The following is a 22537-nucleotide window of genomic DNA, read 5'->3' as shown; positions in this document are numbered from 1 at the left end:
GAAACTACTGCATGGTCCAGAATCCATTCACCAAATGGCAATACAGCAGTCTCAGTACTTTGCGCCTGCTGATAGGACAGCCTCCTTAGTGGTTAATCGAAGGTTCGGGTGCCTGACTATCAGGCGGATAACGTCAGCTCAGACAAAACGTTTACCTCCAGCTTCCTTACTAGATATTCTACTAGATATACTACATCATTTATACTTTCGTAATAGTAACCTCTTTCTCTGTATATTTATGTATGCGCATATATATATATATATATATATATATATATGTATATATTTGTTTTAAAATTCTGCCTATCAAACCCTCTGTCATATTTTTTTCTACAGACATGAATCTTAATATATAGGGTATTCGAACCCATGCGAAACTTTATATTTCGGTTTTAGCCGGAAAAATTGGTGTAAAAGTGTTAAAATTAAAAAAGAAAAGAAATTTGCCCGGTGAAGGTTGACCAAAGGCATTACGAATATACATACGTACTGTAGTTATTGGTTCATCTTTTAATTTTTAGGCTTGCAGCAGACATATCGTTATTGTTCAGGCATTAATGTCAAATAGGAAAGTAAATCGTAAGCTAAACATTTTAGTTTCGATTCTTGGTGATGGCACACGAGTCACTTTTTTAAAACTTTTTAAATCATAACTATATATTTGGTCCAGTATAATATAATAATAAATACAGAATCTGCATTAAACAAAATATCATATTTAAGCGTATTTTACGACCGGGGTATGACGGGCGGCCTGCTTGTAGTAATCTAATGGGTAGTAACCAAACTATTCCACTGGATCACAGCTTTTCAATGTAGCAAGACAGAAATACGACTAATTTGATTGGCTGCGTTTAAATGGTATCCGCCAAGTTCGATGTTCATCGTTTATTTTTCATTATTTACCACGATCAATAAGGCTCATGTTTCATTGGTGTGCATGCTCGTCACATGATCGTTTCTATGATTCCAATTGATTGCTATAATTGATTTTCAGTTTTGAATCAAATTACTATTCTTGACCCAAGAGAATGCCTAGCATTGTTTACATTTGCGCGTATGTGTTCAAGATCCTCTAGGTCAGCACGTGCCTCCCAAGAAATGTAACTGCCACTCAAATAAATCTAATAGGTTTGATTGTACATTTGCTTTCAGCTGTTGGTAAACATTTAGTAAACAGTTTCCGTTTTGCCGCTAAATTCACTGTACTCAGTCGATACAAATCGTCGTGAGACTTAAAGGTCTGGAACCTATTTTTATAAAGACATACGGCTTCTTACTTTGTAGGAAAGAAGTTACTCTTAATTCTACTTGTAAATCGTATGCAATCACACACACCTAAACACACACACACACACACGCACACACATGCATATATATATTTATATGCATATATCTGTAAATAATATACTTAATTTATTTGTATATATATATTTATATATATATATATGCGGTAAATTTTATCATTATTATTGTGAATTACACGATTATCGTATAACATAAACAGATGTCATACATATTAATTTACATTGAGGAGCAGTGGCTATTTGAAATAATTATTTAGTAGCAGCATTAACATGTATGTGGAAACTGATATCGGATAAGCACACACATACGCACACACACACGCACACACACACGCACACACACACAAACACACACACACACACACACACATATATATATATATATTTGTTTACTCTTTTTGGAAAGAATTCGAACAAAGTGCTCGATTACAAAGAAAAAACTCTTCAATATAAGAGCTCAATGTTTATTTACTTAAAATTGTACAGAAGGTCAGAAAAACATTGATACTGTCGGTTTCAAGCCTAACATTAGAGGGACCAGTTATTTACGATTTACCATTAACTGGACCCTTTATGTTAGGCTTGAAACCGACGGTACCAATGTTTTTCTGACCTTCTGTACAATTTTATATATATATATTTATATATATATATATATATATATAATTATATGAACTTAGGTTTAGGTTTGTGGAAATATTAATATATTTATCAATAATATTTATCCCCCCCCCCAAAAAAAAATGTATTAATCGATCATTACGAATTCTGAAATATACCGCTAAGCTGTAAGAGTATACTATATTTTCTTAATTTAGGTTTCTTACAAAATAAAACCTTTATAGAAATTCTGAAAAATTCGATTGTTCGGAAATATTAAGAAACCAGCAGGAGCCGTTAACTGGCGTTGCCCAATATTAGTATGCCCCCACCCCACGCGTGCAGTACCCCTGTTGTTGTTGTAGCCCAACCAACAACCTCTTCTCGTTTAGAACGGCTTTGAAAATGGGCACCACCAACCATCGTATAGTAAAAACGGCTGTCGGAATAAACAACCGTTTTTGTGAATGGGTGAGCGGTTAGTCATTTTATGTATATTTTACAGATATATATTTCACAACAAATTAATTAGTTTTATGAGGTATTTGCGGCTAAACATAATTAAAAGCCACTAAATTACACTCAGTTATCTTTTATATAAACATAAAAGCAAACTGCAATCGTATTTTAGTTTATGACGTTGAAAAAACAGTAAAAGAACTTAAGCAACCCCTATGGAAAAGAGCAAAAAGCATCTAGTACAGTGTCGAGCAAACAAAAAAGGAAAACAAAGAAAGAAAAGTTACCGGCAGTGCCAAGGTTCGAACGTGGACCGTTCACTGAAAAGGGGGGCGAAGAAAAAGTAGACACTTTTGTCGCATTGGCCATGGTGTGGCTTATGAGTCATCAATAAATTAGTGACACAAATCAAAGTGTAACATGGCTGATCTCTCTCTCTCTCTCTCTCTCTCTCTCTCTAGTTCTATTTACGCATCCTTCCCATTCTCTTCCTGTCTCTCTTCCACTCTCTTCCTGTCTCACACACACACACACATATATATATATGTGTGTGTATGTGTGTATATATATAAATATATATGCGTGTGTGTATGTGTGTATGTATATATATAACTACTTAATTTACTCACATAATATTAATATACGAAAGTATAGATTTATGCTTAAACTTTAAGTATTTACTTAAAAAGTGCTCAATACGTAGATAGAGCTAGTTAGTAAGTTATAAAATATATATGGCGATTAAGCTACACTGAATATTCGGCGTTTCATCCACTCTAGGACTCCTCAGGCTTATGCGCGAATTCTGTGGTTGTTTATCGTTTTTATATGCTCCTCTTCTATTGAGATTTTAGTTAGCCAATCAACATTCTAGTATCCACCGCGCCCCTTCCTATCAGCCAATGAGCATGCAAAGGATCTGTTTTAAAGCTAGGTTAGTGTTTTTTTTATTCTTAGTTTATATATAAATATATATATATATGTGTACATACATATATGCACATATATATACATATATATATATACATACATATGTGTGATCGTTTATGTATATTCATGTTTGTTTAATTTATTTATTTGTTTATTTTATATTGTTTTTGTTAGTTTTAAAACTATTTTGTATCGCTATCCTAGAGTAAATTTTATTTTGTGAATACAGTTATTTGCTATTTCTCTTCTACAGTTTAATAGACGTTGGGGTTCTTTAAAGTACAGGATAGCAAATTTTTCAGGAAGGCATAATCTACATGGGTCGTCTAGATGCCTACACGTGGTAGCTTGTCTTATTATTTTCCATTCGACTACCGGCGAATGTCCGCTTTCTTTGAGTTCCCAGTATTTATTCGCCATATATATATATACATAACATACGTTATACGTAACAGTGTTAAGGTTTTCGTAGTATTTTTAAAAAGAAAACTCGTTTTTCTTATCACTAGATAGGATAAAAAACTATATTATATTCGTTTAGTATATTTTATCGAGTGTTTACGCCAAGGTTGACTAATATAATTAATGGTAAGACCATTTTGCTTTGCGTTTTATTTCTAATCGTAAAATCTTAGGTGTAACGACATTATATATTTATTTGTATAGTTTTTTTATAGAAGAGTAAAATTGGCAATATGCTTTTTTTCTAGCGACAACATGTTTGAAGCATAAATTGTTAGGTGTAAGTACCGGATGTATATGTTTTAGTTTGTCGTATATGTTTGAAATAAAGAGTTCTGAATAAAAAAACAACAACTATACTATGGTCGTGTAGTTTCGTTAATCAAGTTTGTCGTAGTTCTTGTAAAAAAACCGTTATAAGCAGAAGAAAACTATGTCGTATATCTTATCAAGAAATATTGTGATCGTTTAGTTTATCAAATCCAGTGTTTACATCAAATTCGGCGGATATAAAATTTGGTAACATCACATGTAGAATGCAGACCTCATCAAAATAAAATAAAATAAATAAAATAAAAAATAACACATGTCGGATTTCGTAAGAAGAAATGTTCCCTCTCCAATAAGACAATAAAATATGTTCGTTTAGTCTATTTAATAAAGTGTCTACGTCAAATTCTGATTATGTAATTATTTTTAAGACGACGTCGGGGAGAGGGAAGTCATGTTTGTTAATCGTTAGTCCATTTGTTATTAAATTAGTATTGACATTCTGGAAGGCACGAATAGTTTGGTCGCAACCAATGAGAATTGGTTAAATTTGAAGAGGCCGAGACCATTAATTTGGGAACCGGGAGAAGGAAAGTTTATGGCATGTGTGCAAGTGTAGAAGCTAGGAGATTACGGTGGTAATCCACATATAACCCAAATGTAGAACAACTCCGTGTGTAAACTGTGAGCGGGGGTAGTACTTTTTATTTAGAGGGGCAAATAGCTACTTCCAATGCATATCTTTGCGACCGAGCTGATGTCACTCCTAGGATTAAATCTAGCGTTTTATTATAACGAATTAATGTGTCCAAAATGTTGTTTTATAATTACACAAGATAGTGGCTAATAGTGTAGACATAATAAATTTGTATGTGGCATCTCCTGTTGTAAACTTACGATATTTTGGCGACATTTTTATTATATATAGGGATATTAGATATAAATCGATACATTTTTTCAGATTTCATTTTTTCAGTTCTTTAAAGAATATTTATTAGGAATACTATTGTCACGTCTTATATATTAATGACGTTTCATTTACAATCATGAGGCATCAATTAATCATCATTTCCTGATTTTTTTAAGATCGTTAAGTTTAAAATTTACAATTGAATTATGTAAGAGCCTTAGACATGCTTTCTGCGCTTGTATTATTTCTTGATTTTAATCTTTGTAAGAAGATATTATGATGGTGTAAAATACGTCTGTTCAGGAAATTTATTTACCAACCTTCGAATCGGTATTGTGCTACGGTCGAGTTTCAATCCTGTCTTGAGGTAGTTGCCTGTCTAGCCGCACTGATGAGCTGTGAAACAGCGAAACAGTACTGTATGTGGATGACTATATATATATATATATATATATATATATATATATATATATATATATTGTTTATTTGCTTATATTAATTAAGTTAAGATATATTACTACCATGAACCTAAAATTACTATTCTTCAAAAGTGCTCATTACCCGTTTCTCGCTATTATATCCATAAAAATACGGTATAATCACGTTAAACAAACTGGTTCCCGTCAAATAACCGAAATTGAGCAACGATGAGCTTGACCAGTAAAAAATGTGTGACTATTTGGAACTTCCAGGTGCTGTATGTGCTTCCACTTATCTTGGCATTGTTTCCAGTCGTTCTGGACTTCTCATTGCTACTAGACTCAAGCAGGAGAAGTGTGGTTGGGGATTGTGCACCTTTGCCACACAATTACATGCTCATCGTCCCCCTGTAGAGAGTATCCTTTATTTTCGAGACTGAACGGGGGTATCGCTATCGATCCATAAATGTGTATATACATTGTTAGAAATCTACATGGATCAACCAACGTTCCTACATTCTTAATCTATCACCTAGAACCCCAAATGAACTTCGTCAAATACAAGCAAAACAAATCCCTCACAAACTTCCAGTGAACGGCAACGGAGAACGATCTTTCTCCCATTTTTAGTTAATTAAACGCTATCCTAATGTTAAGATGGGTGACTTGGATTCGGCAGAAATGACAGATTAAGGTTGGTACTTAATTTCATATAAACTAATCGAATCGAGGGTAATTAACGTTATAAGATCAAGGGATTAGCTAAAATTAGTAATACCATGAACACACAGGCTGAAAGAATTTAAAAAGGTATGCAGGAAATTATGAGAAAAAAAAAGTTGATATAACGACAGAAAGTAAAATTACTAACTTGTAGGCGTAACATTTAATTTAAATTACTGCATTTATAAATTAAGAAAACTACGACTCATAATACGTAAACTCAAAATCAAACTACCCTATTCTATTCTTACGCATACCAGTATTTTTATCACCCAGATAATTACCAATATAATTATCAATATAAGATCACGCGTTTTTTTTTCTTTTTAGACTTTTTCCATTACCCCAAACTGAGCCGCAGCAACGCGTGGCAGGGTACAGTAAGTATATATATATATATATATATATATATATATATATATATATATATATGAGTGTGTGTGTGCGTGTATGTATTCATCAACATACAGTACTGTTTAGTTGTATCAAAACTCACCAATGCGATTACACTAGCACACTAGCACCTCTCCCACGCTGAGGATTGAACCTAGAAACATCGTGTTGACAGTCGGCAGTTTTACCTATCGACACACGGGAGCGGCGCCGGCAAATAACCTCGGCAAATGTCTATTTTAAACAAACATTCGCTTTTTTATAAACGAACAACGAAACGCATTTTCCAGCCAATTAAGTAGGGGGTGAGATTGCTTACGACAGGGCTCTATGATGGGAGGGGGGGGGGTCATCCACATACAATACTGTTTCGTTGTATCAGAACTTATCAGTGCAGCTATATATATATATATATATATATATATATATATATATATATATATGTGTGTGTGTGTGTAAAGGCTTCCACATTATATAGCTATGTCAAAAGTATAAATTTTGTACCCTGAATGTGATTTATGTTAACCGGAAGATAGAACTAAATGAATTATATGTGATGCGCTTAAGGATTTCTTTTCATTCTTTTTATCAGCATGCTGAACTTTAAGTTGTATTAGGGTCATAGTAGTAATAATTTAGAATTTTCAATCGTGCTCTTTGGAATTTACTTTATCATTCTGCTGCAAGGCAACACGTCTTTTATGGAAAACAATTTTAAAAAATCGAACTTTGGCAGTTTTAAGACCGATAATAAACTTACGTTGAATGAGTGAATATCTCTTTTCTCAAAAACCCTGGGGCGCTTGGAAATACATATATATCCCACCCACTAGTGTAACAGTTGCTCGCAGCAAATATCACTCTGCTTCCTGTTTCGTCAACAACAACCATGTGCGTGTTTACCGTCGTCCTGTATGATACTGCATTCTGTTAATCCAATGATAAACCGCCATCTTAACGCTTGAAGGTCGGAATTGAAGCTAAACTCTAGTTATACGTAATCGAGAGGTGAGTATGTTTTGTTATTTAGCATTGTACCTTATGAATCTATTACCATAACTCTAGATTTCTGCAATTGTTGTGTTGTTTGCGCAGGCGCTTATTTACGCTCATTTACATTTATGTAGTTACTTTTCAGACATACAAGGCCCACTCTTTCAGAAACTGTCTTATCTCTTTGAGAGTTGTTTGGTTTATCACTAGTCATCTGGTGTACCTCTATCAGAAATATCAATGAGTCTTCTCAAATATTATTGTCGGCTAAAATACAATATTATAAACGCTATAAATTAAAACCAAACCAACAAACAAACATTAATACAATAGATTATACTCATAGAGAAATATCTATAAAATGGCTAAAATTACGTTACGTACAATAGTAACTAATGAAATAACAATAACGTATACACACATATGTAATTAATGATAACAAAGCTATAAATTGTTTCAGAAGTAGTTCGTTTAATTATCCGTTGTCCTTCTAAAACACCAATCTACATACGTTACGTCGATGACATTCTTACTGTTACCAGATATAAAAATTAAATTAACATTTTACAAAAAGTATAAACACATTATTCAGAATAATTCAGTATTTAAGTTTATACAAGAATTAAATAGAAACAATAACACTTTCTTCTTTGATGTTTTAATAAATTCTAACAATAATATTTTTTTCACTATATTCTACAAAAAAAAAAAACTGAATAATAATTCGTGTACTCAATTATCTAAGCAAATTTATCTTTAGATAGAAAACAACCATAAGTAATAACTTATTAACCCGTGCTAACTTAATCTTTCCTTATACAACTATTTTGGGAACGATAATTTACTAATAGTAAATACACCTTAATAAAAAGAGTGATTTCCTAATAAACAAACAAATCTAGAAATCCAAAAATAATATCCATCAAAACTGTACAGAAACTAAGCTGTCAAATACATTTTATCGAAACCAAATGCGCTATAACTATAAGATATACGAAAAAGTATTAAAACATTATTAATAGAAACGTGCTTCATTTAGATACTAATAAGAAAATAAAATTAATCATTTACTTCAATAAATTTAAAATATCGAGCCTCAATATAACTAATAATTTTTCTCCCATGACTAAGTTGCTTGATTGAACAAACCTGGTATATGGGTTCAAATGCTCATTGGGAGGTTTTAACTTCAACAGTGAAAGTATATACATAGGTCTGACTACCACGACATTGTCGAAGAGATTAACTATGCATAGTTCTGAAAAAAGTTCTGTTACAAAAAACTTAATTAAAAAGAAAAGAAAAATAACCCCGTAACAAATATATAGTGGCCATTTTTTTTTGTGAACGCGTACCGATTGACATTGCTTGTTTTTCAAGTAAAAACACTAAAAGTAAATACACTAAAAAAACAAAAAAAAACTATCCAACAATGTAAAAGAATAACTGATCTTGTCGTTAGTAACCTTTATTTATTATATATTAGACTTTTGATCACTTTTTCGGATCTCTGTGGATTGTAAAACAAACGCCAGAATTCTTTCTAGAAGAAATCGAGGATTACGGGAGGAAACCATGTGAAGGTTAGCAACATCTTAAGTGAAAGTGATTTTTGTAGAACGAACTGGATTCGTCAGTCCGTGCTGTTAACCATTAGACGACTGTCACCAGCATATTTTAAAATAATATTAGCATATTTAATCTTTAAATATTTTATAGTATTTTATGTAGCACTATGAATAAAAACATGTATGTATATTGTAGCCACGTATATAAACATGCATGTATATTGTATTCTATAATTATGATACAAATCATCCGACAATTGATTTGTTACCGTCAGACTGAGATTTACCCTAACAGGTTTTACCTTAAATCTGAGAAGGGGTAATTTTTTTGCCAATTGCTTAAAGCGCCTCTTGCCAAGGAATGCTGACGGAGCTGCTAAGGCATATTTGAATGCTCTTTTCCATGTGCGCTGGCTTCTAAAAATACATTTGACTTTTTTCTAAGCTCATGAAAAGGATGTGAATAATATAAATAAAATAATGAATAACAAGAATGTGTCCGTTTTATTTCATCTATTATTAAAGAAATTATTTTTAAGTATGTTTTTTATAGTTTAAGTATGAGTTGTTTCCACCTGTGACCACTTCTTATTCTTATTCGTCTGTTTTATCTCTGGATTTTTCTTGACACGATGTCAGGCTTGATCCGAATGAAAAGTGATTTTACGCAGAACATTGTTCAGAGCGTTTGTCAATCATATCGTCAGGCTTCCTTTCAGTTGTTGAGGTTTCCTGTAGTTACCAGTATCTGTTTTTTAATAACTCTTACGCCTTCCCGAAAATAATTTAATTGAATGCCGAAATTCTAGATATTGGAAAAAAATTGCTATTTAAAAAAAAAAGTTCTTGTTCTCCCAGTTTGGCGAACTATCTCAGTCAATTTTCATGGTTTTCGTCAGATTATATAATAATGAGAAAATCAAATATTAACAGATTCAGAAAGAAAAAAACTTAAGGTTGAGGGATTAGCTGATCATCGGATTTACGAAGTATCAAATTAAAGGAGTAACGGATTAATAGTTATCGGGCAGTAAGAAAAACATGACTCCTTTTCGGTTTCTTGTGACTAAAAAGAAAAAAGCGAATAAAAGGAAGGAAATTACAGGATAACAAAAACGAAGCGCTTTACATTTTTTCGGCAAAAACGTTAATTCAATGTATGCCACACCAAAATACATTTTAGCTGGAAATAATTTTCTCATTTAAAATTTTCTATGAAGTCCAAGCCTATTGTTAAGTCGGATATTCTTTCTGCTCTCACCTCATATCGGCAATGGCTCTATACCTCTAGAAATCGCAGCCAACGTGAAAACTGATTTCCTTCGTTTATCAACATTCTATTCTCTCCACGCGGATTCCGCTCCTGTTTCCGTTTTTTCTTGTTTCATTTCCGGTCTTCTACCGACTCCATTGTCTTCTTTTTGCGCGACTTTTGTCAACATTTTGTGCCGGTGTCGCGCGGGCTTAATTGCTTTCATTCATATCGCGGCAACAAAATTGTGTGCGTAGGAAAAAGACATTCGGAAGAGACATATCAGTGCAAAATTGAACAATAGTGAGTGCCAGCCTCAATACATTTTCATGTACACAAGTGAACAATATTTTAATTCGGCTCTTAACACAAACATTATTTCAATAATACACACAAAAACAAACACACATCTATATATATAATTTGTAGAAAAAAATCTAACATAATTCTTAATTGGTTTTAATAATTAAGCAATTTTGAAAGGATTAAAAAATTAAAAGCAAGGGTATGTTATTTATTTATACACTTCGTCTTCTGTAACACCATTTTAATATATATATATATATATATATATATATATATATATATATATATATATATATATATATATTTGTGTGTGCATACATACATATATCGAATTTTTTTTGTTGTTATTAATTCTTGCGATAGACGTCCCTAAAATGTAGGGTGATTAGAATGTAAGGGAGACAATTCCCGCTAAAATAAATCCTCATAGGACGAGGGCATTCCAAAAATAATTACCACCAGATAAAATAACAACAGCAACTCAATATAAATATAAGACAATGAAACAATGAAATAGCACGTAATTTTAGCTGAGGGTTCGAAGTATGGCAGTAACGGACCCGACAACAGGCTCTGTGGTTGGTAAGATCGAATCTCGGTATAGTCTGCCGCGCTGATGAGCTATAGATGCGAAGCGCGTGTCTGCAGAGAGCTATTTTATCTATAATAATTAAGTAAATGCATAAACGGATTATGACTGGTTCGGTAATTAACGACGTAAACTGATGATCTGCATGTCCCAAGTTCAAGTCTAGTTCACTCCATATAAATCACTGCCACTTTAGCTGTTGACAAATTTCACGCGGTCCATCACGTAAGTACCCGATTTCTTTCTAGAAATAATTCTGATAAGAAAAATATGGCGGAAACAATAGAACTTTCATAATCATTCAATATGATGATAATAAATAAATAAAGAACGCACATATATGCGCAAGTATATTCTGTAAAACGGATATCGTATCAATTGCCGTCGATACACCAATCAGGGATTGCATAGAAATTAGATTAGGGTGCTCACTGCTTGCTCATACTATCGTATACTGCCCACAGGGTATGTCAGCGTCTATCAGTGCCCGCGAGGGCCCTAATATGATAGTACCCAACTTAAAAGAGCCTATCGAGGGCCTTAATGTGATAGTACCCAACTTATTTTGAAGACAACCAATTTTGCCTGCCAGTTCGAGACAGCAACTATCTCTGTCAAGAAGTGAGAGTAACCACTTGAAAATCACTGTCCATCATAAACGCCATTGACTAACATTGCTCGCCGCTGGAGGCTGGTACCATACAATTGACAACAACGCACGAATATTGAAGACAAGCCATTTATTTTCATACCAGTATAACGAACTTGGCACTGGCCATAATCGATAGTGACCGACAATAAATAAACGAAAGTAACCGCCAGAGGACGTTAATGACCACCAGGGCTTGCCATTAAAAACACAGTTTTATTCCGGAGCAATTAAACCAATGTCATAGGACATTCCATACAGTTTTTAAGCATTTCATAATATTTTTCAACATTTCACAATAATCTTTTTTTTTTTTTTTTTTTTTTTTTTACAAAGGCATCACCACATTATCAAGGCCCAGAGGCCACTCAAGGATAAGGGTTAAAGAGTGTACAGTAGAAGTCGGTCAATATAGTAATCATTAGTAATGAAAATTTGGTAAATTTAATAACTTATATGGAACGGCTCATCAAGAACTTATTTACCTTAGACTTGAACACAACCATATTGTAGTCAGCCGGAAAGCAGGAAAACGGAAGACAATTCCACAGGCGTGCAGTTCTAAGAAAGAAGCTTTGTTCATGGAATCTATGTTTAGGTTTAGGCACAGATAAAGAGTGGGGGAAATTATTGATAGTGTTTACAGCTAGACGAGTGTTTCTTGTGAAAGTTTGGCGAGGGGGGACCATAGATTGAAGCTCAGTTGAACACTTTCCATGAAAATAACGATACATCAGAGACAAACTCGCAACATCTCTTCTGTGAGATAGAGGTTGTAAGGAGGAGAAAAGGACATCTCCTACGAGGCTACGAAGTCTATTTTGAACTCTATCAAGGCAGGACAAGTCCTTTCTAGCAGCTCCTGCCCAGATGTGGCAACAGTATTCCATCCTTGGACGTACCTGGCTCTTATATAGATAGAGAATAGCATCAGCAGTGAGATATCTACTGGATCGATAGAAAGATCCCACCATTTTTCCAGCGGCCTTGGCAACAGATTTGATATACGTGTTCCATTTAAGATCAGGAGTAATGGTCAAGCCCAGAAGCTTGTCAAAACTTGAGGCCTCCTGAAGACGAGAGCCATTCATTTCAATTGATGACAAATGTGGATTAAAATGTTGATGATGTAAAGAGAGAAGCTTGGTTTTAGATGCATTAAAAGTAACCAGCCACTCCTTTCCCCATTGTACTACATGCTCAAGATCAGAGGAGAGAGAATTGGAGAGTACTTGCTCGTTTACTGTCTTAGATGTGGTACCATAAATGGTAGTGTCGTCAGCATAAATGTCTACAAATGATGTAAGGATATGATTTGGAAGATCATTAATGTAGATCAGGAAAAGAGTTGGGCCCAGGATGGATCCCTGAGGGACACCGGCATTAATACTGTGAGCTTCTGATTTTTGCCCCTCAACTACTACTCTTATGAACCTATCAGAAAGAAATGATTTAATAATTGAGAAGACTTTTCCAGCTATACCATAGCGAGCGATCTTATGAAGTAAACCTTTATGCCATACCCTATCAAAGGCTTTAGATATGTCAAGAGCAATTGCCCTAGAAAGATTGCCACCGTCGAGAGATTTGCTAATCCTATGCGATATAACTGTAAGGACATCTGCTGTAGATCTAGCAGAACGGAAACCATATTGAGTGTCACTAAGAAGGTTATTTTTGTTGAGATGTTTGATTACTTCTGTATTTAACACAGATTCTAGCAACTTACTCATGACGCACAGGAGACTTATTGGCCTGTACTGAGAGGGGGATGAGCGATCACCTGAATTCTTAAATACAGGGCATACTGATGAGATTTTCCAGGGAGATGGGAAACTATTCTCCTTAAGACAACGTTTAAACAGTTTTGTAAGTATGGGCGCTAGTTCAAATAGTTGGAATACCATCAGGGCCAGTTGCTTTACTGGAATCAAGGTTTTTGATTAGCTTGGCAACATCACGTACAGATATACGTATATCACATAGCGTGTTTTCTGATACAGGAGGAAATATTGGGGGTTGGCGGTCTTGGTCGCAAAGGGTAGAATTAGCTGCAAAGTTCTTGACAAAGAGTTTGGCTTTGTCTGATGCTGACGAGATTACCTCAGGTCCATTGATACTAGTTGGGATGGAGCACACGCTTCTGTTCAGGATTCTGTTTGCTATTTGCCAAAACTGGTGGGAACCAAGCCGCTGCTCAGCTACTTTGGACTTAACAGATTGAGCATACAACTCTCTTGCGTTCCTTATTACTTTCTTACAATGGTTGCTGGCAGTCCTGAAAACGGCTTTAGTTTCCATACATCTATTACGTTTGAAGCAGGGGAAAAAGTGATTTCTGTGCGCAATGGCAGCAGCACATTCTGGAGAGAACCATGGCTGGCTGTTAGGTTTTTGCTGAAACTTTTTAGAGGGTATGAAATGGTCAATACCTACAATTAACCATTCAGTTAGGTCTAATACTATAGAGGACACATCCTTTTTAAACATGGAATGCAGAGGTAGATCAGATATAAATGTACGGAAGCTATCCCAGTCAGCCTTAGTGTATCGATATACTGTACGATGAAGTGGTACGTCTGGGGACTTATTACATTTCATTTTTATCTTAATTGATACAACAGAGTGGTCGGAAGATCCAAGAGGCGACAGAACAGAAACTGAACATAGTTCAGGGCAAGTTGTGAGAAAAAGGTCTAGTAGGCTCGCATACTGCCCGTCATTATCGGGCACACGGGTAGGTTCCTGAACAATCTGAGTGAGGTCATAGGCAATGGAGAAATCATGACAGAACCTCCCCTCATCATCGGTCTTGTTTGAGTGGGCCAACCATTCGACGTTGTGAACATTGAAGTCTCCACATACGTGAATGTTAGCTGAAGGATAAGTAGAAAGGACTTGGTCAATTTTCTCAGATATGCTTTGAAAGATAGTAACTCCGCTGTTGTGGGGGCGATAGAGAGTAAATATAAATGCAGTAGTGTGAGCTAAAGCAACCCGGAAGCACATATAGGGTAAGTTAGGATCTTCCCTGGAGATGTCCCTCCCACATGGAAAGCTATCTTTAATATAGGCACATATTCCATGCCCATGGCGATCTTGGGGGTCAGATTTAGAAGTTAAGTTAGAGTATCCTGTAATTGCAAACTCATCTAGGGAAATAGTCTGTCCAATGCCAGTTTCACTTAAAAATAAAAGGTCTGGTTTAATCTCCTGTAATTGGGTTTCAACCTCTGGAAGGTTAGAACGTATACCCCTGATGTTGGAGAAGGAGACATGGTAGTAGGGGTCTACGTTGGAAGTTGGAGAACCGGGTTTAGTCATGTATTTTTTCTTGAAACTTGTCATGATGAAATTTTGGAATTTGTGGACTAGGTCGACAGATTTACTTAGAGCAGGACAGAGAGGGGAAACTAAGAGAGAAAAAGAAACGAAGAATTTTTTTTTTTTGTACCACATGATAAGGTAAAGCCGTAACAATTACCCACTAGTATGGCATCGAGAGGCCCCACCAGAAGCTACTGCATGGTCCAGATTCCATTCACCAAATGGCAATACAGCAGCCCCAGTACTTTGCACCTGCTGATAGGACAGCCTCCTTAGTGGTTAATCCAAGGTTCGGGTCCCTGACTATCAGGCGGATAACGTCAGCCCAGACAAAACGTTTACCTCCAGCACCCTTACTAGTGACATGGCTACAAGGATAGACATAGAAACAGAAAATTTCCACCAACTCTGCCAACTGTTCGCGCAAAAATACTGCCAACCTAGAAAACAGCTTTTTCTTCTCCCTTTGTCAGAAAAATCACTCATTTAAAAAATGAGGACTGAGGGACAAATAAGGAGAAGCGAGAGTAACAGGAGCTGCCGATAACGCATCCACAATGCGTTTTCTACTCTCCATTAAAAAAAAAATAAATAAATAAAAAATAACTATTAAGTATTGTACTTAATAAAAGTCCAACGGACCTGTTTAAGGGAAAGTATGGTGATAGATTCCCCTCCCACGAACTACAAATGAGTACAATTAGGTAATCTATTTTTGCAATCAACTCGGTAGATAAATAAACATTTATGGACGAGAGAAAAAAAAAAAAAAAAAAAAAAAAGAAGCTAGCATTTAATACAACAGAAATACATAAATTAAATACTGAAATAAAATGTAGTTATTAATATTTGAATCTTAAAATAAAAAGTGCGAATTAGTAGAGAAAAAAATCACTTATCACAACAACGCATTCCGTCTCTAAACTAGTGAAGAATTTAACTTTTAATAGCGTTCAGAAGATTTTTTTTAACCGTTATCTTCGCGTAATTTTAGTCTGCATAAATATTGGATCAGTAATAATAAAACACTACTACAAAGTATAATATATATATATATATATGCATACTTTTTATTATTATTATTATTATTATTATTATTATTAGTAGTAGTAGTAGTAGTAGTAGTAGTAGTAGTAGTAGTAGTGGTAGTATCTAGTAAAACTCAACAGATTTTACTGTCGTGAATATCCCAACCGTGTGTTATTTCGATAGGAGAAAACTGAAGGTCTATATTAGGATTTTGTTGAAGATAGGTAGTATTAAGAAATGCTTAAAAACTGTATAGAATGAACAGAATATCAGTACTAATGATGACGATTTATACGTATTTGTTAACATTTAATTTTAAAACGACAATGCCGTAGTCTGCTGGAAAGCAGTCCTATGACATTGGCTGATAACTATATATAAATATTTAAAAGTTAAAAGACTTCACTAAGTTAAAAGATTTTGTGATGATAGCTCCTCTCTCTTCCCTCTTTCGTTCTCCTCTTTTCTCCCACCATTCCTCTCCTCTGCTTCTCTCTTCCTTATTCACCAGTTCATTTCTTCTCATATCTAGCCTTCTTCTTTTTATTTAAATCGTTTATATTGTTCTATTCATTTAATCCTCTCTCCAATATATTGTCCTTCCTCCTCATCATTACAACAATCACGGACTAAGAATATGCAATATGTACCATTCCAATTTTTTAAAATGTGAAAATAAAGTAATCGTAATTAATCAATCAATGCAAATATGAATATATGATTTTAATTTACGTAATCAAATATGTTATTGAATGGTTATGCTGTTAAAGATTACATTTTTTTTTCTTTATGGTTTATTATATTTCAAGTACACATAGTTATTTTAAAATTGCATATCACATAAGATGGTTTGTTGTACTTACCGTTCGAGGCAAAGTGCTGTCAGTGTAAGAACTGAGCAAATCATGGAAACGCTTTGCATGTAGTAAGCCAACTTGCAGACAAATTCGCCAAGTTCCCAAGTAAAGGTGAAAAATGTTATGCACTGAAAATTACAAAACAAATATTTCATTCTTTATTTTATATATAAACGTTTATCATTGTTCTTTTTATAATATTCCAACCACTGCCACATTCATTTTCAAAATAATACAAATAATTAAAAAAATATTGAAATCTAGAACAAATGTATGAATTACTTCTCAAGTATATTTAATTATAAATAATAACACGGTGTATGATATACATTTCAATGCGGTTTCGTTCTATTGAGACACGGCTATTTCAAATAATTTGTTAAAAAAAAAAAATAATTTGTATATATTAATTTTTTGGAATGAATGGCAATATCTGTCATAGAAATCTAAATTTACTTTGCATGATATACACATATAATATGTTTATTTATAAAAACATCATGGCTACATATGTGCGTACATGTTTTAACTGCACCTCATTTAGAGATTTTGCTTTTTATGCATAACAAAATAAAATCTTTTAATTTTGGTGGCAAAACAGAATGTTTTATAAATCGGAATCTCCCAATAAAGTACATCTAAAACATCTATGCAAGCATGTAGCTAATAATGTTTGTATAAATAAACGTACTATAATTATACTCTGCTTGTCATTGAGCACTTTTTGATAAACATTGGAGTTTTAGTGGATTTACACCCCCCTCCAAAAACTATACAACCATCATATATAATGTTGCTATATATGTTTTATATATATATATATATATATATATATATATATATATATATATATATATATATATATATATATATATATATATATAATAAGATGGAGTCGAAATTGTCCGGGACTGAATTAAAATAAACAAATGTTCTACATTCTCATACTTAAATTGTCATCAAAATAGGTGAAATCACCCATTTTTTCAAGAAATAAAATCGATTAAATTTATAAAATAGTTTGTAAATAATGGCCTCACGTTAAGTTTTAAATGCAAAAGTCAAGCATTGTGGTTCAATCGTGCGCCAAACAGAAATATTCATTTCAAACGCGCCCCTGTGTTATTTAAGAACCAACTGTAGATTTTATGGAATTATTTTACATAATCACTTGAATTACAGATAAATGTACAAAAGTCAAAGATCATGGTTCAGTTGTGCTCCATAAAAACAATTATTTAGAACGGGGTTCTCTTATAAAAGAATATACAGTAGATTTTATAGGCTTGGCCTTTCTGCTTGTGCGGTGAAAAATATTCTGAAATGCACTAAAAGTTATAAAAGCGTTAACTTTGGTCAAAATTGAAATTTCTTCTTTAATAGATTTTTCAATTATCGATTTCCGATACTTAGACGCATTCTGATAAAAAAACATACGTAAGAACACTACCAGACACGTCAAGCCCCTTCGTATGAAATTTCAAAACCATTGGTCAAGCAGATTCCGAGTCCATAGGAAACGATCTTACGCACACACAAAATTCCTTTAATATAATCGTGTACACACACACACATTATATATATATATATATATATATATATATATATATATATATATTACTGACACGCATAAGTATTGGATACAGGTTATTTTCTGTCATAACTCTATTTTATGTTCACCATTTCCCCTGATGCTTGGAAAGTAATATCTCGTGAATCTGTTTTAGTTTTATATGCAAGGCAAATTAAAAACTCATGGTTAGTATCCATTTTTTAATCAAAACTCAAAATCACCGTATGCAAAAGTAATGTACGTATAACGTTATTTTCAAATTATGAATCGAAACTTTGTATTTTAAATATTTTGATAAAATAATATTCACATTTTTTAATACTATTAATATTCACATTTTTGATACTATTGGAATGTAATCCATGACCAAACAGGGAGGTACACAATTATTTATAAGACAGTTCTACTTATCACTTGACTCTGCGAGGTGTATTCTGCAATTCAAGGATTGCAAATAACAAACGTTAAAAAATATCCAAACATATTCGATATTAAATCATTGAACGTCACAAACGTGAACAAGTTACCTGAAAAAAGTGTTTATGTAAGTGATATAAAATATTATTGTCTGATGATGAAAAACAATAAAAATGAATATTTAACTCAAGATAAAAAAATGTAATAGATGGATAAATCGCAAATCACCATTATTCTAAATTTATAAGAGAAATAAAAAAATATTATTTAGATAATTATTGCATACTTTATAATAATTTCCAAACATAATAAACAAGTTATAAACATTTGTATATAATAGTTTGAATAATTCACTGGTACGTACAGAAAAATAGTGTCACTTTTCCTAAATCCTTCGAAAGCGTTCGGCAAACTATTGAGATTATTTTTCGTTTAAGATCATTTATTTCAGATAAATATATTGACATGTTTGAACATTTTACAAACATTTATTATATATTAAATATTCATTTTGCATACGTTTCCGACTTAAAACATCACTATTCTAAACCAAACAAAACAAAACCAACTGTCTATATTTAAGCACATAACTATCCCAAGTTTAAATATATCATTACACTATGTTTAACCCCATCACAACAATTAGTTTAACAAAATTGCTATCCTAGGCTTCGGTACATTATTTCTTTAAATCTGAGATTTTGTATGTCACCTCATAATTTAGAGTCAGCGGTTAAAATTCATATACAGATTTTATGAGATTCATTATTTTTTTTCGATTTCTTGCCCAAATTATGAAAAATTTCATAAAAACAAAACTAGTTTTGTTTCAGTCAAACTTGCGTTTGGAATCGTAAGACAAAAAAAATGGTAACCTGGTCTTCTTTTAACGGAGGTCTGGTTAGTGATTTACCTTCTCGGCCTTCTACGTCGTATTTGTGCAACAGAGGAAACATGAAATTAGAAAATTGTAACACTGACACGCAAATCTTTTAGTCAGTTAATCGAATGTTTACATCGATTAGGAATCACGATAATGCACTCTTATAATATTCATATCTTTTATACACGAGGAAACTGGAAATACAAATGACATTTATAGAGTAAACGAAAGAAGAGTAGTTTCATTGATTAAACAAACAAACCAAAAGTTGATGAGTATCATATTTTCATTCGCTGACAATTTGTTTTTGTTTTAGTAATTTTTAAGCCGTTTAATCTCATCAGCAGCTACAACTGCAATGGAAGATTAGAAGTTTTTTTACGTATGAATCCATTAGATATTTTTGGTTATATTTGTAATGTCGTTATGAAGATAGGATCAGGTAAACATAATATTTAGGCGATCAAACTTTAGATTACACAACTAAAAGTGGTGGTAATTATATCGCTTCATTAAGTTTTTAATTAATTTCCACATTTAGAACAGTGGCTAGACATAAAGAAATCAATTGGTTTTACAGGGGGTATTAAGTTATATTAAAGGCAAAACAACATGATCAACATGTAGAAACAAACACATACACCCCCATAACACACACACACACACACACACACACATATATATATATATATATATATATATATATATATATATATATATATAACAGATATTAGCAATATATACATGATTAATTATTAATGTATTTGTCTATTTTGTAGTATACTGCAGATTTGGAGCCACGCCACCTAATGCTAAATTTTATGAAATCATTATATGCGTATATTGCATAATGCGTTGCATAGGATACTATTCCATAATCCATAATTACATGCTTAGTTTAGACATTTAGCCTGCGCACACATATTATTAACGAGCCCTTAGCGCACAGATCCAATTCACAATTTTTAGCATTATATAATCCAGAATTTGATGTAGAGCAATTCTGTTATTCAATTTTTCTTTTATATTTCAATTTTATAAAAGAAAATTGAGGTTCAGAATTGAGGCAGAATTGTAGGACATTCCTAAATTGTAAATTTTAGAAAAAACTATAATATCTCCATGTTAATCACTCTATTACCTAGAGTACATATAGTGATTAATTACATTTCGTCATCCAGATTGACCTTCGAATAAATCATTAAAACCCTAGGGTCTTGATTAAATTAAATTTGTGATTATTAACACAAAATGAGTCCTATTATGTATTGAAGCCAGTAAATGTTGGTTTACATCAGTAAGACTATTTGCAACAATGCCTATCCCTTGGACATTATTTATAAGAAAGTTTTCATTTTTTATAAATTTGAAGAAACTTTAGTTAAAAGATGTCCTATTTACATTCGTCAACCTTGGCTAGGTAGTATCAGTGACCGATTTTAAAAACAAATCTCTGTGTCTGTACAAAGGTATTCTTTTGCTTCAAATCCACGCGTTGTTTTTTTTTTTCAACTAAACTTATATTGTCATCCATTTGAAAAGATGTTCTCCCCAACCAGCATATTAATTCAATTCTTTCTTTATTTATTTCTTTATTTATTTATTTATTTAACTACGCACTAGGTTCGGCGAACATCGCAAAGGTTGGATTTTCGTCTAAAACCACACGTACCATGAAATTTTCATTATGCAAAATTTTCTCCTTCTGACATTCTGATTAATACATATGGGTTTTCTATCTGCGAGCACCTTATAAATAATCGTGCTTCTGCAACGAAATTTAGTGTCGAAATGCCCACGATCCTAAGCAGGTCGACCTCGTCGTTTCATTAAAAAATCGTAGAAACCATTTTTATTAAGTCCTTAAAACCGTTTCTTTGCAAAAAAAAAAATAAATAAATAAATAAAAATTGTTAGTACTACTTTTTAAAATTTCTTTGTGATTCTTTCCCCGTGTATGTTTTTAGATTAAACTTTTTTTCTCCCCTGCCATATTCATGATATTTTTTAATTGTAATTTTCCTCGATTTAGCTCTTTTGAGCGAGCAACGAAACCCAGTTAGCTTTTCATTTTTTAAAAATCCATCATGTTAATTGGTTTTTATTCAGCCATTATATATATATATATATATATATATATATATATATATATATATATATATATGTGTGCATATATATGCATATATATATATATATATAATTAAAATATTCATGTTGAAAAATATTTTTTTTCATTTTCAAAAAACCTTTTAAACCTGTAAGGAAAGTAATTTTTAAATTTATTCAACAAGGAATACAAATCAAACAAGATAAAGATGTATGTACGCATATATATATATATATATATATATATATATATATATATATATATATAGATAGATAGATAGATAGATAGATAGATATAAAGATAAAGATATATATATATATATAATCAAAAGCGTAAGCATAAATATTATCTTAAAATTAGAACCTATTAATATAGTAGAAGTCTTAATATACGAGATAGAGGAAGTAAAAGTGTGGAAAATTGATTACGAAAATTGATTTTAAAATGTACGCTATTTGTTAATAATGATTGTCTAGCATTTCTATAGGATTAAGATAAATTAAAAGTGTATTGC

General features: G+C 32.6%; 1 protein-coding gene across 1 annotated transcript in view; it reads right to left on the bottom strand.

The window, feature by feature from the left end:
* The window catches only part of LOC145287972 (pyroglutamylated RF-amide peptide receptor-like), a 452383-nt gene that overhangs the window by 92463 nt on the left and 337383 nt on the right, over nt 1-22537 (bottom strand). Inside the window, exon 3 of the mRNA XM_080135948.1 lies at nt 17050-17171. Within this exon, the coding sequence (XP_079992074.1) occupies nt 17050-17171 (122 nt within the window). The remainder of the gene's footprint in view (nt 1-17049; nt 17172-22537) is intronic.

This window comes from Euprymna scolopes, chromosome 11 (assembly GCF_053919585.1).
Source record: "Euprymna scolopes isolate OS-2025 chromosome 11, ASM5391958v1, whole genome shotgun sequence".
In the NCBI taxonomy this organism is placed as follows: Eukaryota; Metazoa; Mollusca; class Cephalopoda; order Sepiida; family Sepiolidae; genus Euprymna; species Euprymna scolopes.
Note: the sequence above shows the minus strand (reverse complement) of the source record. Positions and strands in the feature narration are given on the sequence as shown.